The 22,271-nt window shown below is 45.5% G+C and overlaps 1 protein-coding gene across 1 annotated transcript in view; it reads right to left on the bottom strand.

Annotated features, from left to right (window-relative positions):
* The window catches only part of LOC143962540 (E3 ubiquitin/ISG15 ligase TRIM25-like), a 54,363-nt gene extending 32,687 nt beyond the window's left edge, over positions 1-21,676 (bottom strand). The window contains 3 exon segments of the mRNA XM_077471812.1: positions 14,855-14,872; positions 19,022-19,412; positions 20,881-21,676. Coding sequence (XP_077327938.1) covers positions 14,855-14,872; positions 19,022-19,412; positions 20,881-21,656 — 1,185 coding nt within the window. The 5' untranslated portion in view covers positions 21,657-21,676.
* Between the last annotated feature and the right edge of the window lie 595 nt (positions 21,677-22,271).

Genomic DNA, 22,271 nt, shown 5'->3' with positions numbered 1-22,271 from the left:
TCATGACGTGCAGCACGGCAATCGGTGGTGAGCTGTGTCCCTTGGAGACAGGGCATTATAGATCACGGTAAAGAGCCAATGACGAAGGTTCTTTACTATGTGATCAGCTGTGTCCAATCACATCTGATCACATGTAAACATATGTCGGGTATCGGCATTTCCTTTCCTCAGCGCTGTCACTGTCTGAGAAAAGGGAAGCCAAAAAGCGGCTTTTCTGTGATGGCTTTACGTTGATCAGTGCAGCCTCATCAGCATTTCTGTGTAAATCAGTGCAGAATATCAGTGCCCATCAATGCCATCTTATCAGTGCAGCCTCATCAGTGCAACCCATCAGTGTCACCTCATCAGTGCAGCCTCATTAGTGCAATTTCATCAATGCAGCCTCATCAGTGCCCATCAGTGCAGTTTCATCTGTTCCGTCTAATCAGTGCCCATTAGTCCAGCCTCATCAGTGCCCATCAGTGCAGTCCCATTACTGCAGCCTCATCAGTGAAGTCCATCAGTACCAATTAATGTAAATAAGTGCCCACCAGTGCAGACCATCAGTGTCCATATAAGCCACCTCATCAGTGCCCATCAGTGCAGCCCATCAGTGTCCATCAATTCAGCCTATCAGTGCCCATCAATGTGCTTCAGTGCCACCTCATTGGTGCCCACCAGCACAGCCTATCAGTGCCCATCAGTGCCACCTCTTAAGTGCCACCTCATCAGTGCCCACCAGTGCAGCCTCATCAGTGCCAACCAGTGCAGCCTATAAGTGCCCATCAGTGTCCATCAGTGCCCACCAGTGCAGCCTAGGCCCCTGTACACACGGTCGGACATCCCGACCACAAAATCCATCCGATTTTTTCCGAGGGATTTTGTCCGAAACTGGTGTTGCATACACACTGTCAGACAAAGTTGTCGGAAAATCTGATCATTCAGAACGTGATGACGTTTCTTTGTTACGACGGGACAACGTTCAGGCTGGTAGCCAATAGCTTTCGTCTTCTAATTTGATCTGAGCATGTGTGGTACTTTGTCTGATCGGAAATTCTCTAAAAAACGATCGGACTTTGTCCGATCGGATCATGTTGCTGGAAAATTTTATATCCAGCTCTCAAACTTTGTTGGTCCGACATTCCGATGGAAAAAGTCAGATGGAGCCCACACACGGTCGGATTATCTGACAACACGGTCCGATCGGACATTTTCCGTTGGAATGTCCAACCTTGTGTACAAGGGCTTACAGTGTTATTCAGTGCCACCTCATCAGTGCCCACTAGTGCAGCCTATAAGTGCCCATCAGTGCCACCTCATCAGTTCCCACCAGTGCAACCCCTCACTGACCATGTGCCACCTCATCAGTGTCCACCAGTGCAGCCTATCAGTGCCAATCAGTGTTCATCAGTTCCCACAAGTGCAGCCCATCAGTGTCCATCAGTTCCACCTCATCAGTGCCCACCAGTGCAACCTATCAGTCCCATTCAGTGTCCATCAGTGCCCCCTCATCAGTGCAGCCTATCAGTGTCCATCAGTACAGCCTATCAGTGTCCATCAGTGCCCAGAGTGGGGATCTCAGCGCTGTGGCTCCTTCTCCAAACTCGACCCGTCTCTTAGCTGCACCTGCAGCCTCAGCCTTCTCCCGACCACACATACTGCATCGAGACAGGGTCTGAGAGTCAGTAGTGCTCCCGTCCCGCCCCCTCCCCTGCTCTCTGCGGACTACTGCTGCCTCAAAGACAGTGGCATCGAGGGGTGTGGGGCAGCCCCTAATATTCAGGCAGTGTGGGCTCCAGGGGCATCTGTTTTGGGCCCGAAAACAGTGACTGGGCTTGGGGCAGTTTCCCCATTTGCCTCACGATAAAAACAGCCCGGTTGGTCTCAGTGATCACATGGTACAGGCTCAATGTTTCTGAAGGACACAGCATGCACTGCTGCCTGCATTAGAGGGTGTGAACAAGCAGCAAGAGCTCTCCCACCCCTAGGAGTGAACCATCTGGCCGTTTATAAAAAGTATCCGGGAGGAAGGTGGTTAATTAGGTAAGATGCAGTGGCCACCCCTTCAATTATATTGGAGAGGCTGGGAGGGTGGCAACTTCATTGCAATCTCTAAAGTATAAAATTGAGATCTGTGAACAAATTGTTGTCATATCTGAGGGGTCCTGTCTATGTTGGGGGTACGCACCACTGTGCCTTTAAGGAGGGGTGGGCTTCCTCCAGGCTCACCTGCCCTCTGCCTATTTATTATAATACATGTGCTCCCACAGTGGAGGCTCATCATTAGATGAGTTATGACTACAGAAAATATTGAGGTGCTTTGATGGAACTCTGTAGATTACTCATGTATTTGCAAATGTGTGTAAACTAAACCCCTCTCTTTCCATGACCCCTCTACTCCACTCTGCAGCCTGTATATAGTTTCATAGTTTCATAGTTAGTAAGGTTGAATAAATAAAACCAGTCCATCCAGTTCAACCTGAGTGAGTGTCTACCCCTATCCCTGTACATTGCACACTCACATTGGTCCCTATCCTCAAGGAGCCCACAATCTAAGGTCCCCATTCATATACTAGGGCCAATTTTGGACAAAAGCCAATTAACCTACCTGCATGTCTTTGGAGCGTGGGAGTAAACCGGAGTACCCGGAGGAAACCCACGCAGGCACAGGGAGAACGCGCAAACTCCAGGCAGATAGTGTTGTGGTTGGGATATGAACCTGATAAGGTTCTATCCTATATAACATACATGAATAGTCATCAAGCAATCAATGCCACAATCCCAAAGAAGTATTAAAACACAACACAGAATGTAGAGATCATCTTATATGATCTAAGAGGGGATTGAAGGGATATTTAGCGTAACCGCTTTCATTCTTTAACCACTTGAGACCCGTGCTATAGCCGAATGACGGCTACAGTGCGGATCTCCTTTGCCGGGACTACGTCTATCGACGTAGTCCCGTGCACGAGCGGCGCACTCTGTGATCGGCGAGTCTATGAGACTCGCCTGATCACCGATCCGAGCAAGAGGTCGATCCCGACCCCTTATCACGTGATCAGCTGTCAGCCAATGACAGCTGATCATGTGATATAACGGAGCCGGTAATCGGCTATTATTCCTCCTCGCGCTGTCAGCGCAAGGAGAAAAAAAAAGACCCAATCACCGGCGGCCGTGATCAGGACATCAGTCCCGATCACGGCCAGCCCTGCCAGTGCCACCTGCCCCCTCATCACTAAGCATAATAAAAAAAATAAGTGCCCCCGTCAGTGCCACCCAGCAGTGCCCACAGTGCCACCCAGCAGTGCCCACAGTGCCAATCAGCAGTGCCTCAACAAAGGTGCTGCACTCCAGTGCCACATATCCGTGCCCATCAGTGTCATCTACCAGTGCCCATCAGTGCCCAGCAGTGCCGCCCATCAGTGCCCAGCAGTGCCACCTATCAGAAGCACCTATCAGTGCCACCAATCAGTGCCCATCAGTTCCATCTATCAGTGGTACCTATCAGTGCCCCTTAGTGCCACCCATCCATGCCACCCATCTGTGCCACCCATCCATGCCATCTTATCTGTGCCCATCTTTGCCCATCAGTGCCGCCTTATCTGTGCCTATTAGTGCCACCTTAACTATGCCTATCAGTGCCCACCAGTGCAGCCTATCAGTGCCCACCAATGCAGCCTATTAGTGCCCACCAATGCAGCCTATCAGTGCCGCCTCATCAGCGCACTTCAATGAAGGAGAAAAATGACCTGTTTGCAAAATTTTATAACAAACTATTAAACATGATTTTTTTTTTTTTTTTGCATCTTTTTTTGTTTGTTTAGCAAAAAATAAAACTCCGAGCTGTACTTAAATACCATCAAAAGAAAGCTCTATTTGTGGGAAAAAAATGATAAAAATTTCATTTGGGTACAGTGTTGTATGGCCGCGCAATTGTCATTCAAAGTGCATCAGCGCTGAAAGCTGAAAATTGGTCTGGGCAGGAGGGGGGTTTAAGTGCCCAGTAAGCAAGTGGTTAAGAAATTTGGTTTCCATTTTGTGTCTCTCTAACATCCACTTCACAAATAGACATGCTCAAGTTTTGCTAATCTAGTTTCGTTTCTCATGTTGCTGGTATCTTCTTTCAGTTGTTTCATTTCTTGGAAAGCACATGATTTTGAGGAATCACTAGTTACACTTTTATTGTAGGCTGTACTTGTATATGATTGGATAATCTGTATGACACGTTCCAAGGGCGATACTTTCTGAAAGCCCCCTTTACCCCCCCAGCACATGTCTGCTCAGAGGTTGAGTGGCTATGAGGTGATCGTGCTGTCTAATTCAAAATTGCACATCAAATATGCTTCTCCCACTGCAGGACTAGCACCAATCTTAAATGCCCTTTAGGATTAAAATGAGACCAGGATGGGGTTGTGCCACAACATGATTGCATAAACCTCATTCACCAAGACACATCACCCAGGTCTGATTTATCTTTCACAGCACTGCAGAGCACACACAGGCCAACAAACAGATAGCCAAGGGAAATGCTCTGCCTGATTTAGCTGCTAAACAAGCTGCTATTTCACAAAATGCACAGATCCAAATGCCCATGCTAGCCCCAGAATTGCCCTTTTTGGATCAGGTTCTTTCAGATTTGCAGGGATGTGCAGACGAAGCTGCAAAGAGGGGAAGCCATGTATACCAGCAGCTAATGCATCACTTTTTATTTCCCAGTACCTTGGAATAGGTCACAGAGGCTGGAAGGCCACTTGTGAACTATTGGAGAAAGATTTTTATTTTCCAGAACTTTTCTGGAGGGTTAAAGATTATGTATCAAGATGCATCACATGTAGGGATGAGCCAAACACCCCCCGGTTCGAACTTTCGAACGGACCCCAAATTCGTATGAACGTTAGAACCCCATTGAAGTCTATGGGACTCGAACGTTCGAAATGAAAAGTGCTAATTTTAACGGCTAATATGCAAGATACTGTCCTAAAAAGGGTTTGGGGACCTGGCTCCTGCCCCAGGGGACATGGGTCAATGCCTAAAATGTTTTTAAAAATGTCCGTTTTGGCGAGAGCACTGATTTTAATGATGATTAAAGTGAAAGAAAAAGTGAAATATTCCTTTAAATATGGTGCCTGGGGGGTGTCTGTAGTATGCCTGTGAAGTGCCACGTGTTTCCCGTATTTAGAACAGTCCCTGCACAAAATGACATTAAACGGAAATAACGTCATTTAAAACTGCTTGCGGTTTTAATGTTATATCTGGTTCCTGCAATATGGTTGAAAATCATTGAGAAAAATGGCATGGGTAGCCCTCCCTGCCCATTACCAGCCCCTTTAGGTCTTGTACGCATATTAAGTGGAACCCCGTACCCATATTAAAAAAAGGAAATGCGTGTGGCCCCCAGGCCCTATATACTCAGAACAGCAGTATACAGGCGGTGCAAACAAGACAGGGACTGTGTAGGTTTGTTGTGTTAAGTTGAATCTGTTTGTAATTTTCAACTGGTACATTTTTAAAGTGTAGCTCCAGTCAAAAAAACAATTTTTAAGCTTTTTGGAAAACATAGGGAAGGGTTATCACCCCTGTATAATTTGTTTTGTCGTACATCTTTTTTCATCTCACTTGCTGTTGTCTCCTTTTGTTTGCAAGTAGGAGATGTTTGTAAATTGGATGTTTGAAAGTAGGGGCCTGCCCTATATGCTCTGCAGAAATGGCGGAACAAGGTGTTGGTTTTGCCACAACATTGTAAGCCCTCAAAGTGACTGTTGGTGGGCGCTGGAGCGCCCTGCTGTGAACGATTATATCAAGAATTTTAATTACATGCCATTGTTGAACAGTGGTAGAAAAATTGATCTTTGGTGGTTGTGGTGCTGGTGCCACAACACTATAAGTCCTCACTGTTACTCTGGGTGGGCACAGGAAGGGGCCCTCCTGTGAAATATTATATCAAGAATTGTAATTACATGTCCCTGTTAAACAGGGGCAGAAAAATTTGGCCTTAGGCACTGCTGCTGGTGCCACCACACTGCAACTTCTTCCATATACTCTAGTTTTATTGCAGGAATTAGCCCTGCTGCAAAGCATTGCATCAAAAATTGTACTTAAACGCCCCTGTTAAACAGGGGCAGACAAATTGGGCCTTAGGCACTGGTGCTGGTGCCACCACACTGCAACCTCTGCCATATACTCTAGTTTTATTGCAGGAATTAGCCCTGCTGCAAAGCATTGCATCAAAAATTGTACTTAAACGCCCCTGTTAAACAGGGGCAGACAAATTGGGCCTTAGGCACTGGTGCTGGTGCCACCACACTGCAACCTCTGCCATATACTCTAGTTTTATTGCAGGAATTAGCCCTGCTGCAAAGCATTGCATCAAAAATTGTACTTAAACGCCCCTGTTAAACAGGGGCAGAAAAATTGGGCCTTAGGCACTGGTGCTGGTGCCACCACACTGCGACCTCTGCCATATACTCTAGTTTTATTGCAGGAATTAGCCCTGCTGCAAAGCATTGCATCAAAAATTGTAATTAAACGCCCCTGTTAAACAGGGGCAGACAAATTGGGCCTTAGGCACTGTTGCTGGTGCCACCACACTGCAACCTCTCCCATATACTCTTGTTTGATTGCAGGAATTAGCCCTGCTGCAAAGCATTGCATCAAAAATTGTACTTAAACGCCAGTGTTAAACAGGGGCAGAAAAATTGGGCTGATGGCATCAACCAGAACCAGAAATGTTCTTCCAACATATCAGCGGAGGAGGAAGAGGATAGACAATCAACATAACAGGACAGTCACTCAGCATCAGCATAGGCAGTCTTGAAGGGATGTGATATTTCAAAAAAAAATATTCTGTTACATCAGCTTCAGGTGCTTGGTAGCTGTGGGTGATCCAAGACTGATTCATCTTGATGAAGGTCAGTCGATCAACTGATTCGGTGGACAGGCGCACCCTGTGATCGGTAACAAAGCCACCAGCAGCACTGAAGGTGCGTTCCGAAAGAATGCTGGATGCAGGACAGGCCAGTAGCTCAATTGCATACTGTGCAAGCTCTGGCCAGTGATCCATCCTCAAGACCCAGTAAGCCAGAGGATTTTCGGTGGGAAAGGTGTCCAAGTCTGACCTTGCCCCTAGGTATTCCTGCACCATGTAAATCAGACGCTGGCGATGGGTGCTGGAACCGATTATACCTTGGGGCTGCGGACTAAAAAATTGTCTGAAAGCATCAGTCAGACGGCCACCCTCTCCACCGCTCCTTCTGACCGATGCCTCAGCAACATGTTGTCCAGGACCAGGAGTTTGTAACCTCCCAGTCTCTGGGAACGCGTTGCACAGACCTTTCTGCAAGGCCTCCCGGAGATGTCTCATCCTCTGCTCCCTCTGCGATGGCAAGATAAGGTCGGCAACCTTACCCTTGTACCGTGGATCAAGGAGAGTGGCCAGCCAGTAATGGTCCCTCTCCTTGATCCGAAGAATACAAGGATCCTTTCGCAGGCTTTGCAGGATCAGGGAGGCCATGCAGCGTAGGTTAGCTGAGGCATTCGGTCCGGAGTCCTCTGGGTCACTAAGGACAACATGATCCGCAGCTACCTCCTCCCAGCCACGTACAAGTCCACGTGTTTCTTGGGACTGTAAATCATCCCTACAAGACTACTGCTGCTGCTGCTGATGCTGATGCTGAGTGCCAGCCTCCACCTCCATGCTGACACAATCATCCTCCTCCTCCTCTTCCTCCTCCTCATCCTCTTCCTGTGTGATGGGTGGCACAGCAGGAACACTGTCTGGATAAAGGGGGCCTTGAGAGGCAAGGAAGTCCTCCTCTTCCTGCCTCTGTTCTGCCTCAAGTGCCCTGTCCATTATTCCACGCAGCGTATGGTCCAAGAGGTGGACAAGAGGTACAATGTCACTGATGCATGCACTGTCACTGCTCACCATCCTTGTGGCCTCCTCAAACGGTGACAGGACAGTGCATGCATCCCTGATCATGCCCCACTGGCGTGGTGAGAAAAAACCGAGCTCCCCTGACCCTGTCCTGGTGCCGTAGTCGCACAGGTACTCATTGATGGCCCTCTGCTGCGTGTGCAGCCGCTGCAGCATGGCCAATGTTGAGTTCCATCTGGTGGGCATGTCACATATAAGGCGGTTCTTGGGCAGGTTCAACTCCTTTCGGAGCTCAGCCAGCCGAGCACAGGCATTAAATGGTCGGCGGAAATGCACACAGACTTTCCTGGCCTGCTTCAGGACATCCTGTAAGCCAGGGTACCTGCCCAAGAACCGCTGCACCACCAGGTTAAGGACGTGAGCTACACAGGGCACATGGGTCAGTTGTCCCTGTCGGAGGGCGGAGAGGAGGTTGGTGCCATTGTCGCAAACCACCATTCCTGGCTTAAGCTGGTGTGGCGTCAACCACCTCTCGGCCTGCCCCTTCAGAGCTGACAAAACATCCGCCCCAGTGTGGCTCCTGTCCCCCAAACAAACCAGCGCAAGCACGGCATGGCATCGTTTTGCCTGCGTACTCGCGTAGCCCCTGGAACGCCTACGGAGCACCGCTGGTTCTGAGGACAGAGCACTGGAAGAGGCCATGGAGGAAGAAGAAGAGGAGGGGGTGGAGGAGAGAGGTGTGTCACAACCAATAGTAGCATTTTGGAGGCGTGGTGGCGGAACAACCTCCAACACTACTGCACCTTGTCCTGCATCCTTCCCAGCTGCCAGAAGAGTGACCCAATGGGCCGTGAAAGACAGGTAACGTCCCTGTCCATGCCTGCTGGACCATGAGTCAGCGGTAATATGCACCTTACCGCTGACCACCCTGTCCAGCGAAGCAAGGACATTGCCTTCCACATGCCGGTAGAGAGCCGGAATCGCCTTCCGTGAGAAAAAGTGGCGTTTGGGGACCTGCCACTGAGGAACCGCACATTGTACAAACTCACGGAAGGGGGCCGAGTCTACCAACTGAAAAGGCAGCAGTTGAAGTGCTAGCAATTTAGCCAAGCTAGCATTCAACCGCTGGGCATGTGGATGGCTGGGAGTGAACTTCTTCCGCCGGTCCAGCAACTGGGGCAGGGACATTTGCCTGCTATAATCGGACGTGGGTGTACCGCTAGCAGAGTTTCCGGAAGCACTTGGCTGTGACACACCTAATTCTACACCTTCATTCCTCTCAGAGCAGGTTTCAGAGAGGACTGAAGGTCTAGTGGGGTTGGAGATGCCAGCTGATGAGCAGCAAGGAGAGGTCCACTTTGTTCTTTGGTGTGGGTCTTTGAGGTACGCTTGCCAACGAGCTGCATGGCAGGTCAACATATGTCTGGTCAAGCACGTGGTGCCCAAGCGGCTGATGTTTTGGCCACGTGAGATACGCTTGAGACATATGTTGCAAATAGCAGCGGTGCGATCTGATGCACTCATTTCAAAAAAGGCCCACACCAAAGAACTTTTAGAATAACGCGCAGAGGCAGCGCTCTGCACAGGCGGAGCTCTGCGGTGTGATTCAGTCGGTGTGCTGCCCCTAAGCTGGCCCCCGGAGGGCATCCTGCCTCGTTGGACATGTGCTTCCTCCTCCTCCTCCTCCTCTCTCCTTCCAGGCACCCACGTGGAGTCAGTGCCCTCATCATCCTCTCCCTCTTCATCGCTGTAGCAAACCTGGCAGTATGCTGCAGCTTGTGGAACATGACTGCCAGATTGCTGTCCTTCTTGAGCATCCCCTCTCTCTGCGCTCACGCTACTGCCTTCCTCTAGCTGAGTGTCATCATCAGAGCCCACAAAACACTGGGCATCCTCCTGGAGCATGTACCCAACACTGTGCTCAAAGAGTTCAGGAGACTCCTCAGGAGGACCTGGTGGGTCTAGGGAAGGAGTCACTGATGATGACATTGAGAGGAGGGAAGACGATGCGTTGGCAGCTGCTTTGCTAGTACCCTGAGACTGGGTGAGAGAGGATGAGGTAATCAGATAATAACCACTACACAACAGCAAGATCGAAAATCGGCCAAAAACGATCGGTGTGTATTGTGTTGAAGGTACACAGAACACCCACTGCTTCAGACGCCAACACACTACACGAGGCCGCCGCACTGGCGGCCTTATATAGTGTGGGGCGTGCACTACACAGCCTGAGCTATGATTGGCCACAGGCATCCTGCCTGTGGCCAATCATGGCTCTCCTCACTGCTGGCGCTGCGATTGGCCAAGCATGCAGGGTCACAGTGCATGCTTGGCCAATCATGAGCCAGCAATGCACTGCGCCATCGCAGTGCATTGTGGGCCATGAGTGCCACATGAATTTGACGCGAACGGACCAAAATGTTCGGACTTCGCCGAACGGACGAACAGCCAATGTTCGAGTCGAACGTACGTTCGACTCGAACACGAAGCTCATCCCTAATCACATGTATCAGGCCAAACACTCCTTTTACACATTTGCAGATTGACTTCACACACACACAGGCATGTACTGGCCATTGGGACTACCGGGAGTTTCCCGGTGGGCCGATGGCTAAGTGGGCCACTCTGATGTAAGGGGGCTGGTGAGGGGCAACTCTGATGAAAGGGGGTGCTGATGGGACACTCTGATGTAAGTGGGTGGTGATGGGACACTCTGATGTAATGGGGGCAGATGATGGGACACTCTGATGTAGAGGGGCTGGTGACGGGACACTCTGTTGTAAGGGGGCTGGTGATGGGACACTCTATTGTAAGGGGGCTGGTGATGGGACACTGTTGAAAGGGGGCTGGTCATGGGAAACTCTGATGTAAGGGGACTGGTGATGGGACACTCTGATGTAGAGGGGCTGGTTATGGGACACTCTGTTGTAAGGGGGCTGGTGATGGGACACTCTGTTGTAAGGGGGCTGGTGATGGGACACTCTGATGTAGAGGGGCTGGTGATGGGACACTATGTTGTAAGGGGGCTGGTGATGGGACACTCTGATGTAGAGGGGCTGGTGATGGGACACTGTTGTAAGGGGGCTGGTGATGGGACACTCTGATGTAAGGGGGCTGGTGATGGGACACTCTGATGTAAGGGGGCTGGTGATGGGACACTCTGTTGTAAGGGGGCTGGTGATGGGACACTCTGATGTAAGGGGGCTGGTGATGGGACACTCTGTTGTAAGGGGGCTGGTGATGGCACACTCTGTTGTAAGGGGGCTGCTGATGGGACATTCAAAATGTATCTGGGCCGGTCTGGATGAAGTCCAGGGCCAAATTTCGGTCCCAGTCCAGCCCTGCACACACATTCCCAAACTAGGCAAAAGACAGGAATATCTTTTGGTAATTGTGAACACGTTCTCAAGATGAGTTGAACTTTTTGTAAACACAAAAGAAGATGCACAAACAGTAGTGAGGATCCTCATTCAGGAAATCATTCCTCGATGGGGATGCCCACTTCAAATAAACTCAGACAATGGACCTACATTTGTATCAAGGGTCTGCCAGGACTTGGTAAAAACTCTCAAGATAGAATGGAAGTTTCAAATTCCCTCAGGGATAATAGAAAGAATAAACAGAACAATTAAAAGACAAAATAAGAAAGGCCACAGGAGGAACCTTTGCCAACTGGAAGAAGGTCCTCCCAGCAGTCCTGGCAGAAATAAGAATGACCCTTCCAAGACAACAGGGTATTCACCTTCTGAAGTCTTGATGGGTCGACCTTTCCCCACCCCATGGGCCAGGGCACCTTTAATGATAGAAAAGGAAGATTTAGACTTAATACAAGAAGAATATGTAAGGAAATTGGTTGAAACATTGGATACAGTTGAGAGAAATGTTGCTCGCACTTCTTCTATTTCTTCACAAGAAGCTACTCACCTCTTCAAGGTGGGAGACACCGAGGTGGTCCAATAGCTGAACAGAAGTAAGAAGCAAGAGTATCCCTTTGGACCTCCTACCACAGTGGTTGCAGTGACCAGAACATCCATCCTAGTGGAAAATTGCCAGTCCTGGATCCATGCCAACAGAGTGAAAAAGGTAAATCCATCACGCATCCCGCCGCATTGCCAACCCAAAAAAAGAAGAAAAAAGTCCCTCCGCCCCGATGAAGGCTCCCATCATCTGCCTGATCCGCCGTGTGTCAGTTCTTAAATAACTAAAGGGCGGGGCCACCTGGTGACATCTCTGGGTGGCACCGCCCCTTATGACGTTTTTAACCAAGGGCATGCTGGGTCAGTGAAGTCAAAAGGGGGCCGTTCCATGCCCTTTAGGTATTTGTCACATAACAAAGCTGGCAGACGGCAGGAGTGTTTGTCAGGGCCGGAGATTTTTTTTTCTTTTTTCAGATCCGGGGGTGGAGGCGGCGGGCGGCATGATTGACAATGGATCTACACCTGGGGACATTGTTTTTTAATTTTTAATAAATGAAATCTCAAAATCTGGTGTAGTGTCTTTACTCAATTTTTGCACTTTTTTGATGTATATGCAGGGCTATAATGTACCCCATACTGATTCACATGGGGGGGAGGGATCTGGGGGTCCTCTTGTTCAAGGGTCCTTTAAGATTCTGATAAGCTCCCCGCCTGCAGACCCCCACAATCACCACCCAGGGTTGTGGGAAAGAGGCCTTTGTCCCCATCAACATGGAGACAAGGTGCTTTGGGAAGCACCCCCCATGTTAATTGCATGTGGACTGGCATGGTTCAGGGGGGGCACTCGCTTGTCCCCCCTTTCCTGACCTGCTGGGCTGCATGCTCGGATAAGGGTCTGGTATGGATTGGGGGGGATCCAATGCCATTTTATCTACATTTTTTGCATGGGGTTCCCTTTCAAATCCATACCAGACACGAGAGACAAAGCATTCATTGGGGGGACTCCAAGCCTTTTTTTTTATTGCCAGCATTCTTTTTTTCTCATTCAGCTGCCAGTGGGGAATCCCGCTGACAGCTGATGAATTATCAGTTGCTAAGGACGCTGCAGCCGTCTTCCCGACCCACTCCTTAACAACCATCTATTCTTCACATAGAATTAGAATTGCAATCGATTTGAAAATTTGTAATTCATTAGAAAATAAAGAAACCTAACAAATCTTTCTGTTCTGCACTTATCACACTTATCCAGAGTCACATCAAAATGGATTCTATATTATGCAGGTGTGACTTTCATGCGACTTTTGAGGGTTTACATTGAGGTCTATACATGAAAGTTGGACCAAAGTAGTGCAGGAACTACTTTGAAGTCGCACAGATATGATCAGTACTCATAGGGAAACATGGGGAGCGACTTGTGCGACTTTGGGGTCCAAAGTCACATGACAAGTCACACAAGTGTGAACGAGGCCTAAATCCTCATCACTTCCTATCACTATATGATAAAAGAACATTTCTCTATATAAATGAAGACTTTAGGAAAAAACATTCAGAGAAAAAAATGTAACAAAATCTTAGGAAAGCAATGAGGAGGAGAATGTCGGGGTGTCTTCTCTAATGTAAAGCTGAACTCCGGGCAGATAGAAGAGAGAAATGAAGGCGGCTCTGTATACATGAATACAGCCCGGAGTTCTGCTTTACCAGGAAGTGAGACCACCTCATTATTCCTCAAATATTGTTTGATGGGCACACTGGCAGTGTTGGGCAAAGTGGCAGTGTTTGGCACAGTAGCTGCATTTGATCGGTACGGTGGCAGCGTTTGAAGACACAGTGGCAGCATTTGATGGGCTCAGTTGCAGCGTTTTATGGCCACAATGGCTGCAATTGATGTTTTTTTTTTTTTAATTGCACCCTCCCCAAAAATAATTTGAGCACCAGCTGCCACTGATTTCCAGGACTGAAAGTTGCCAACATGGATAGAAACAGGAAAAGGAGGAATAAAATAACTGTAATTGTGAAAAATATATATATAATCAGCGCAATAAACAATGTGATTGTGAAAATAAAATAAATGATTAAACCCTTTTGTCTATATAAGAATCAACCAATGCGGTTGCAGCTATTACTGATAGAATTAATAACGAATGATAACTGTGCGGAAAGAATAACAATCAATTTATTTATAGAGAAAAGAAACATTAGAATAATCAGATATCACCAAATATAACGTAGTGATGTTACACATACAATGTTGCTAGTGGACAAAGATAATTAATACAAAAAGGATATATTGTTACAATGAACATATAAATGCTATCAGTGTATTAAGGCAAATCCTAGGAGAGAAAAAAGAAAAGAGAAATAAGATAATACGGATACGTTCCACAGACAGATCTTACGTGACCATGCTTGTGGAGACCATGAGGCTAAGAGAGGCCCATCAATGGGAGCTTTGATTTTTATGTTCCCTCTCTACCCTCCCCCACCAATTACACAAATGGACTACTTTCATTGGTTCAGAGCTGCATCAAATTCTGATTGGCTGTACCTGAAGCCTAGTCGGCTATCATGCTTCTCACATAAGCATTAGACTCTCTTCGGTGCCTCTCTGTCTACCATGTTTCTGGTTGTTGGGTAAGAAACCCTCTTTGATCCGAGTATAACCAGTTCCTCTGATATGTCCATCTCTATAAACAATCGGGGGACTTAGTTATCACCCGACTATTGAAGACATCAAACGGCTTTTGAGAAACATGAAGAAGTCTTGTGAGCCGGACCCAAATCTCATCATATATATATATATATACCCATCTAACGGGGGATGGTCATTTAATTATAAAGTCCTCACAATGGTTCCCTTGAAGCCTCTTGATATAAATATGAAGCTCAATATTTCCACATCATCGATAATAAACAAAATATATCAGACATTCCAGCGAGAGTCTGAAGTCACCGGATATCAATGAACTGTCACTGAAAGTTGCACTGCGGTGGAATTTTGTCAATATTTGGACTTGATTTATGAGTTTTTGGTTGCACTGCACTATATATTTTGTTTAATAAAATCCCCGTCACCGATTTTTATTACCATGAAGGTGAACTGACTCTGTAATACAAATCATAATAGAGAAATTATATAAAAAATATTAAAATCTGCAACATTTCCAGGGACAAACCTCCAAATCCCGGGACTGTCCCTGGAATCCAGACACACCTGGCAGTTTATGAATGACATTTATTATATGTAATTATTTTCCCATTACCACCACCATACATAGTACAGCTGTCATATGGAAGCAATCAGGTGGTGGCACCACAATCACTTCCACCCACCCACAAAGTGCGGTCCTCCCTGGGTGTGCTCCCGCCCATTTCCTTGGCTCATCGGTGGTCCTGTGACCGGCATGGTGGGGCCACCAAGTAGGGGGAATGGAGATCAGTAAATGTCCATTCTCTGATCTCCTCTTCCGGCTAATGACCCGGAAGTGATGTATAAAATGTCACTTCTGGGTATTGCTGGCACTTTCACCAGCCGGTATGGCCGGGGACTGCGATCTGTGCTCCATTAGCTTCAATATGGAAGAGGTGGGACGTCAGGGGTCTTTTATACCTCTGATGTCTCATTAACCACTTCAGCCCCGGAAGGATTTACCCCCTTCCTGACCAGGCCATTTTTTTGCGATACGACACTGCAACACTTTAACTGACAATTGAGGGATACGTGTGACGTTGTACCCAAACAAAATGTATGTTCTTTTTTTCCCCCCACAAATAGAGCTTTCTATTGGTGGTATTTGATCACCTCTGCATTTTTTTTAAATTTTTTTGCGCTATAAACAAAAGAAGAACAACAATTTAGAAAAAAAAATTTTTTTTTTTTTTTGCTTTTCTATATTTTTTTATATATTTCCCCATCAGTTTAGGCCGATATATATCTTCTACATATTTTTGGTAAAAAAAAAAAATTATAAAAATCACAATAAGCATATATTGATCGGTTTGCACAAAAGTTATCACATCTACAAAATAGGGGATAGATTTATGGCATTTTTATTATTATTATTATTTTTTTACTAGTAATGGCGGTGATCAGCGATTTTTAGTGGAATGGCGAAATTGCGGCAAACAGATCGGACAATTTTGACACTATTTTAAGACCATTGACATTTATACAGCGATCAGTGCTATAAAAATGCACTGATTACTGTATTAATGTCACCAGCATGGAATGGGTTAACACTAAGGGGTAATCAAGGGGTTAAACATGTTCCCTGGGAGGTGTTTCTTACTGTGGGGGGGATCGGACTGACTGGGGAAGGAGAGAGATCGCTGTTCCTAAGCATTAGGAACACAAGATCTGTCTCCTCACCCCTTACAGAACACAGATATATGTATTTACACACACAAATCCCCGTCCTGGCTCTGTCAGGTGTGATCTCGGCTGGCCAGTGGACATTGCGGGCACCGAGCACATGCATCGGCTCCTAAGTGACGCGTCGGGTGTGCGCGTGCTCCCTGTACCCCTTAAAGCACCCGCCATACAGCTACATCGATTTACGCAGGGGAGTCATTCTGCCGCCGTATAATGACGGCAGACGGTCGGCAAGTGGTTAAGGAGAACCAGTTACCCAAAAAAGCATCACATTGTCTCCATGTGACGAAAAAAAAAGTTTAGTAAATTAGAAATGTAAAGATATTACTATACTGACCAACATTATAAGATGGGAATGAGGGACACCTACCAGCAAATGTATGTAGGCATAGGACACGCCCCCTGTCACACCCCGTTAAAGGAGAAATAACCCAAAAAAATGTTAATTAAATCCACAAGGGATTTCTTTACCACGACTCTTCCTTTATATTGGCTTTTAACATTTACAAATGTAGCAATTTAGAAATTGGATGAAAGTGGGAAACACTTTTTTGATAGATAAAAAGTGCATTTTATATACATCTATATAGATCAGACCAAAATGAGGGACAGATGAGGAGGAAAGAGGGACAGAGGGACTTTGCTCCAAATCAGGGACAGTTGAGAGCGATGATATTACACATAAATTGCCCCTAAAGTCCCCCCCACCCCAACATTTTTGAGTGCCCCACCCCCCAATACACGTATGAATGTAAATGCATGTTTCAGGGACACCTACACACAAGGCCATTGCTTGCACTGCACATTACATATCACCACACACACCGGAGTGAGAGAAGAAATTCTCAGCCCATTACTCACAGTTATCTCTAAACTGATGACCTGTAGGGGCTTGTAAAGTGTCATCTATGAAAATAAAGCGCACCAAAGATTGTTGTCATTTCAGGGGCGCACACAATTTTAACCACTTGCCGACCGGCTCACACCGATATATGTCGTCAAAGGGGCACGGGTGCGCAAAACGACGTAACCGTATGTCACTGCGTCACCGGCGGCAAGCGGGTGCGCGCATTTTTATAGCACTGATCACTGTATAAATGTCAATGGTCCCAAAATGGTGTCAAAAGTTTCCGATGTGTCCGCCGCAATGTCACAGTCATGATAAAAAAATCGCAGATTCACCGCCATTACTAATAAAAAACAAATTATAATCAGGGGCTCTTTACCAAGATTGGTGTGACGGTGTGCTAGACTGATACACCGCACCACCGATCACCGTGATGCGCACCCCAACGGGCGCATGAGATCGGTCATTCTGGGAGGCCATCATATGACGTCCACCCAGAACGAGAGCCACGCCGCCCCCAGCTGTCATATGACGGCCGACGGGCAGCAAGAGGTTAAACATGTGTACAAAATAATGCTAAAACGGTTGTGGAAGAGAAAGGGTTAAAGGGCCCCTGTCATGAGAGAATCATGGGGGCCGCCATTTCTACCGTTACTCTCCTTGTGAGAATGCTAGTTCCCTGGCTGTCATGCTGATGCTTTGCCTTCATTACTGTCTCAGTCTGTGACCCGGAACAAGTATAGAGATAAGGAATTCTGACTCTTTTCTGATTCTTATTCCCCCCATGCTTGTTCCGGGTCGGAGACTTAAAGGGGTAATAAATCCCAAAAACAGAAATGACAATTATTGGAGCTTACCAATCCTTAGATGTGGTGGCTGCATTCCTTTTCTGTTTTTACCTTTATTTTCCCCTGGTGATCCTGCCAGTAACACACTTCCTGTCTTAGGGCGGCTCCTCTATCTATGGAGGGGCAGTGGAGACCTCCTTGGACAGCAGCCTTGTCTGGAGAGAGGGGTGTTGGACGGACTAGTAGATTTAGATGGACTTTACATAAGTGACTAATAAATTAAAGGAGAACTCCAGATAACACTTTATAAGCCGTTACACCAACATTTGTGTCTCCATTTGGGATAAATGTTTTACATCAATGAATAAAAGCTGAACATTGTAAGCACCCCTGTCAGTGGTGAATGGTTTGTCCCAACCCTCTAACTGCCACTTTTGCTGGACAGATTGGTCTGTTATAGGAAGTTGGGAAATAACAGCAGAACCAACAGGTAAAAGAAGAAAATTCCAGGAGGACTCCGAAAAACAAAGACTGCTGTGTTCATGTCAGTGACAGACGCCGTCATATCCGTCATTTTATATTTTGTCTTTACTACCACTTTATAAGTTCTTACATTACACACAGCCAGGGAACTAGTATTTTCAGAAGGAGGCCCTCAGACTTCTCCCAGGAGCCACCACTTCCTCCAATCATTGGCTGATCAATGAACCAATCCCACCACCTGTCACTGTGATGTCACCAGACTGTGGGCGGAGTTCTCACACCTCCCGCCTCCCCCCACATATCTTTATACAACCTCTCACTACCCATATCACAGCATGGAGGGGCTCAGTGAAGGTGGTGGTGAAGGTGTGGAGGTGTCGGATCGGGTCACACAGATCATAAAAGGAGATCCGCCCGGCCTCATAATCCAGATATATCCTGACTCTGTTACTGGAGGGATTGGTGGGTAAGGGGATATCTTTACTGTCATGTCTCACCTTATACTGATTATTATTATACCTGACCAATCCCCAGGACTTATTATTATCTCCAATCACTGACTCCCCCCCTCTCCTCTCTATACTGGGGTAACACATCCCGACTCTCCATCCATCTGACCCCCCGACATCCACTTCCCAGTAATGTCTCCCTGAGGAGAAACTCCGACTGCTCAACACCTGATAATAATCCTGGAATCTCTCTGGTGTTTTTGGGCGATTCTGGTTTCTATCTGACCTGGATACAGTTTTCCTGTGACCTGTCATCTGATATCTGTAGAATATTATGAGCTGTGTTTCCATCCAGTAATATGTCTGCAGCCCCCTGTATAGGGAAGTATACATTTACCTCTGTTATTATATCAGATAAACCTGTGTGTAAGACCCCCGCCACATCCAGACCCCCTCCATCATGGAGGAGCTCCTCATGTCTCTCTCTGTCCTCATTATCTCCATCCTCAGTATCACACAAGTCACCTGTGTCTGATTCCTGTAAGACAGTCAGTGGATCCGTCACGTTACACAGCTCCTCAATGTGACGCAACTTCCTGGACAGCTCCTCCTTCTTTATTTCCAGATCCCGGATGGAGATGGAGATCCGCTCTGCCCTCCCGGAGATGTCCCTCAGGACTCTCTTCTCCAGGTCTTCCAGACGTCTCCTGAGATTACACATGTGCAATTCATTTAATTCTGAATTAGTTTTTTTAACGAATTTTGAAAAATTTGTAAATTCTGAAGTTTCCAATTTTCCAAAACTTTTGCATTTCTGAGTTTCTGAAATTTAGAATTTCCAAGTTTCCGAATTTCCGAGTTTTGAATTTCCAAATTTTTTAATTTTTTAATTTTTGGAAATTTGGAATTCAGAAATGGGAAAATTCAAAATTTCAGAAATTCAAAATTTTGGAAAAGTGAGATCTCGGAAAATTTCGATTTCAAAATTCGAATTTGGAAATTCAAAATTTAGCAAAATTCAGAAATTCGAATTTTCGGAAAATTCAGAAATTCAAAAATTCTAAATTAAGAAATTTGAAAATGTTAAATTTGGAAATTCAAAAATTCTATATTTCATAAATTTGAAAATTCAAAAATTAGTAAATTTGAAAATTCTAAAATTTGTAAATTTGAAAATTCTAAAATTTGTAAATTTGAAAATTCTAAAATTTGTAAATTTGAAAATTCAAGAATAAGAATGAAATCTGAAAATTGTGTAAATCTGAAAATTCAAAAATAAGAAAATCTGAAAAGTCAAAAATTTGTAAATTTGAATATTCAAAAATAAAAATTAAAATCAGAAAATTTGAAAATTTGTAAATTTGAAAATTCAAGAATAAGAAAGAAAATCTGAAAATTCAAAAATGTGTAAATTTGAAAATTCAAAAATAAGAATGAAAATCTGAAAATTCAAAAATGTGTAAATTTGAAAGTTTGAAAACCCGTAAATCTGAAATAAAAATGAAACAATAATAAATATTAAATTATAAGTATTGGAATTTTCTTTCAAATTTGGATATTAGTGAACGTAATGAATATGAATTTATCCAAAGTTACAAATTATCTGAAATAACGAATCTAAACAAAAGGAAAGTAATGATCTAATGATAATAAATAACAATAATAATAACAAAACCTTTTTATTATTAATTTGTTCCATTCCATTTGTTTTAAATTCGGATAATTCATAACTCCAGATACAATTGTATTTGTTACATTCACTAACAGCAAAATTTGAAAATAAATTCTAATACCTATAATTTAATGCTTAGTTATTATTTCGAATTTTACAGATTTTTTTGATTTTTTTCATATTTTCAAATTTTTGGATTTTCTAATTTTTGAATTCCAAAAATTTGGTAATTGGAAAACTCAAAATTCAGAAATTGGAAAATTTGGAAATTGGAAAATGCAGGTGTTGGAAAATTCGAATATTCGGAAATTTGAATTTCGAAATTTCGAAATTTGAATTTCGAAATTCAGAAATGTGAATTTCGAAATTTGGAAATTTGGAAATTTGAAAATCCAAATTTTCGGATTTCTGAATTTCCGGATTTTATAATTTCCTAATTTCCAAAAAAAGCAAAAAAGAATGAGAAGAAAACAAATTAATTTTTTGTCAGTGCACATGTCTACCTGAGATCTCTAAACAGGGCAGTGACTCTCTTGGTGTCACCAGCGGCTTCTTCTTCTACTTTCCTCCGGTGTTCCTGCAGACTCTGGACTTTTTCCTCCGTCTTCTCTCTCTTTGTCAGAAGTTTCTGCAGAACATTCCTCAGTGTCTTCTTCTTCTTCTCAGAAGCCTCATCCAGTGACTTCATCTCATGTCCTTTATGTCCTCCAATCACATAACAAGACATACAGACACAGCTACCATCCTCAGTGCAGAAATACTTCAAAACTTCCTTATGGACGGAGCATTTCCTGCTCTCCATGGACAAGGTGGGGTCACATAAGACGTGTTCTGGGGACTTTTTGTGGACTCTCAGGTGTTTATCACACAGAGAAACCTCACAGAGCAGACAGGATCTAACAGCAGGTACAGGAGAGTCCACACAGTAAGTACAGAAGACCCCGGACTCCTCTTGATCTTGATGAGTAGACAGGAAAGTCTCTGCTATGTTACGTAGTTTCATGTTCTTCTGCAGTGCAGGCCGATCCGGAAACTTCTCTCTACATTCAGGACAGGAATATCCTCCAGACCCCTCCTGTGTATCCAGCACACCATCAATACAGACCCGGCAGAAGTTGTGACCACATCTCAGGGTTACAGGATCCGTATAAATGTTCAGACAGACGGAACATTCCAACTCAGCTCTCAGATCACCAGACGCCATCGCTGACAGCAGAAGAGAAACTAAACTGAAAGTCTCTGACACCGGAGAGGAATGTGGATGGGGGAGGGGTGACATCCTCCTACACCGGGTGAGGCTGAGCTCAGCTCTCTGTTGACTTAGAAACCTTTCTATGTCAGATTAGGACACGCCCCATGAGCTGAAGAGAAGACCGTGGAGTCTAATCAAGTCTTCATCCTCCTCCTCCTCTGTCTTCCAGGAACAGAATAGATTGAAGTCATCAGTAGCTGCTAAAGCTCCCTGTTCTTCCTCCTCACCCACAGATACTCCTGTCATTGCCCCACCAATTGGCATGGAGAAGTCATCTGAGATATTTCAGCACAGTGTCAGTCACTTGCTCCATGAGGATGCACAGCAATTAATGAACATCGAGGTTGGGGAGGAGACCAATGGGAGCATAGAGGGGGGTGACATAAGGCAGGATCAACCAATTGGCACCAATGTTCCTGCAGATGAGACCTACTGCCACGTTGGCTCCAGTTCTGAGTATCGGGGAAGTGATAATAAGGTCTAAGCAAGTGCAGAGCAGAAAAATGGTACGTTACTGGTTTTGTTTTGCTATTCGCTTTTGGAATTTGATTAGTTTAATTTATAAATTTTCACACAAATTCCAAATTTTTGGATCGATTAGAATTCAAATTGGTCGAAAATTGATTGACTGCCCTGAATTCT

This window comes from Lithobates pipiens, unplaced genomic scaffold (assembly GCF_037356315.1).
Source record: "Lithobates pipiens isolate NorthernLeopardFrog02 unplaced genomic scaffold, aLitPip1_a1.2 Scaffold_8, whole genome shotgun sequence".
In the NCBI taxonomy this organism is placed as follows: Eukaryota; Metazoa; Chordata; class Amphibia; order Anura; family Ranidae; genus Lithobates; species Lithobates pipiens.
The sequence above is the reverse complement of the archived record's forward strand: the minus strand, read 5'-3'. Positions and strand labels throughout refer to the sequence as shown.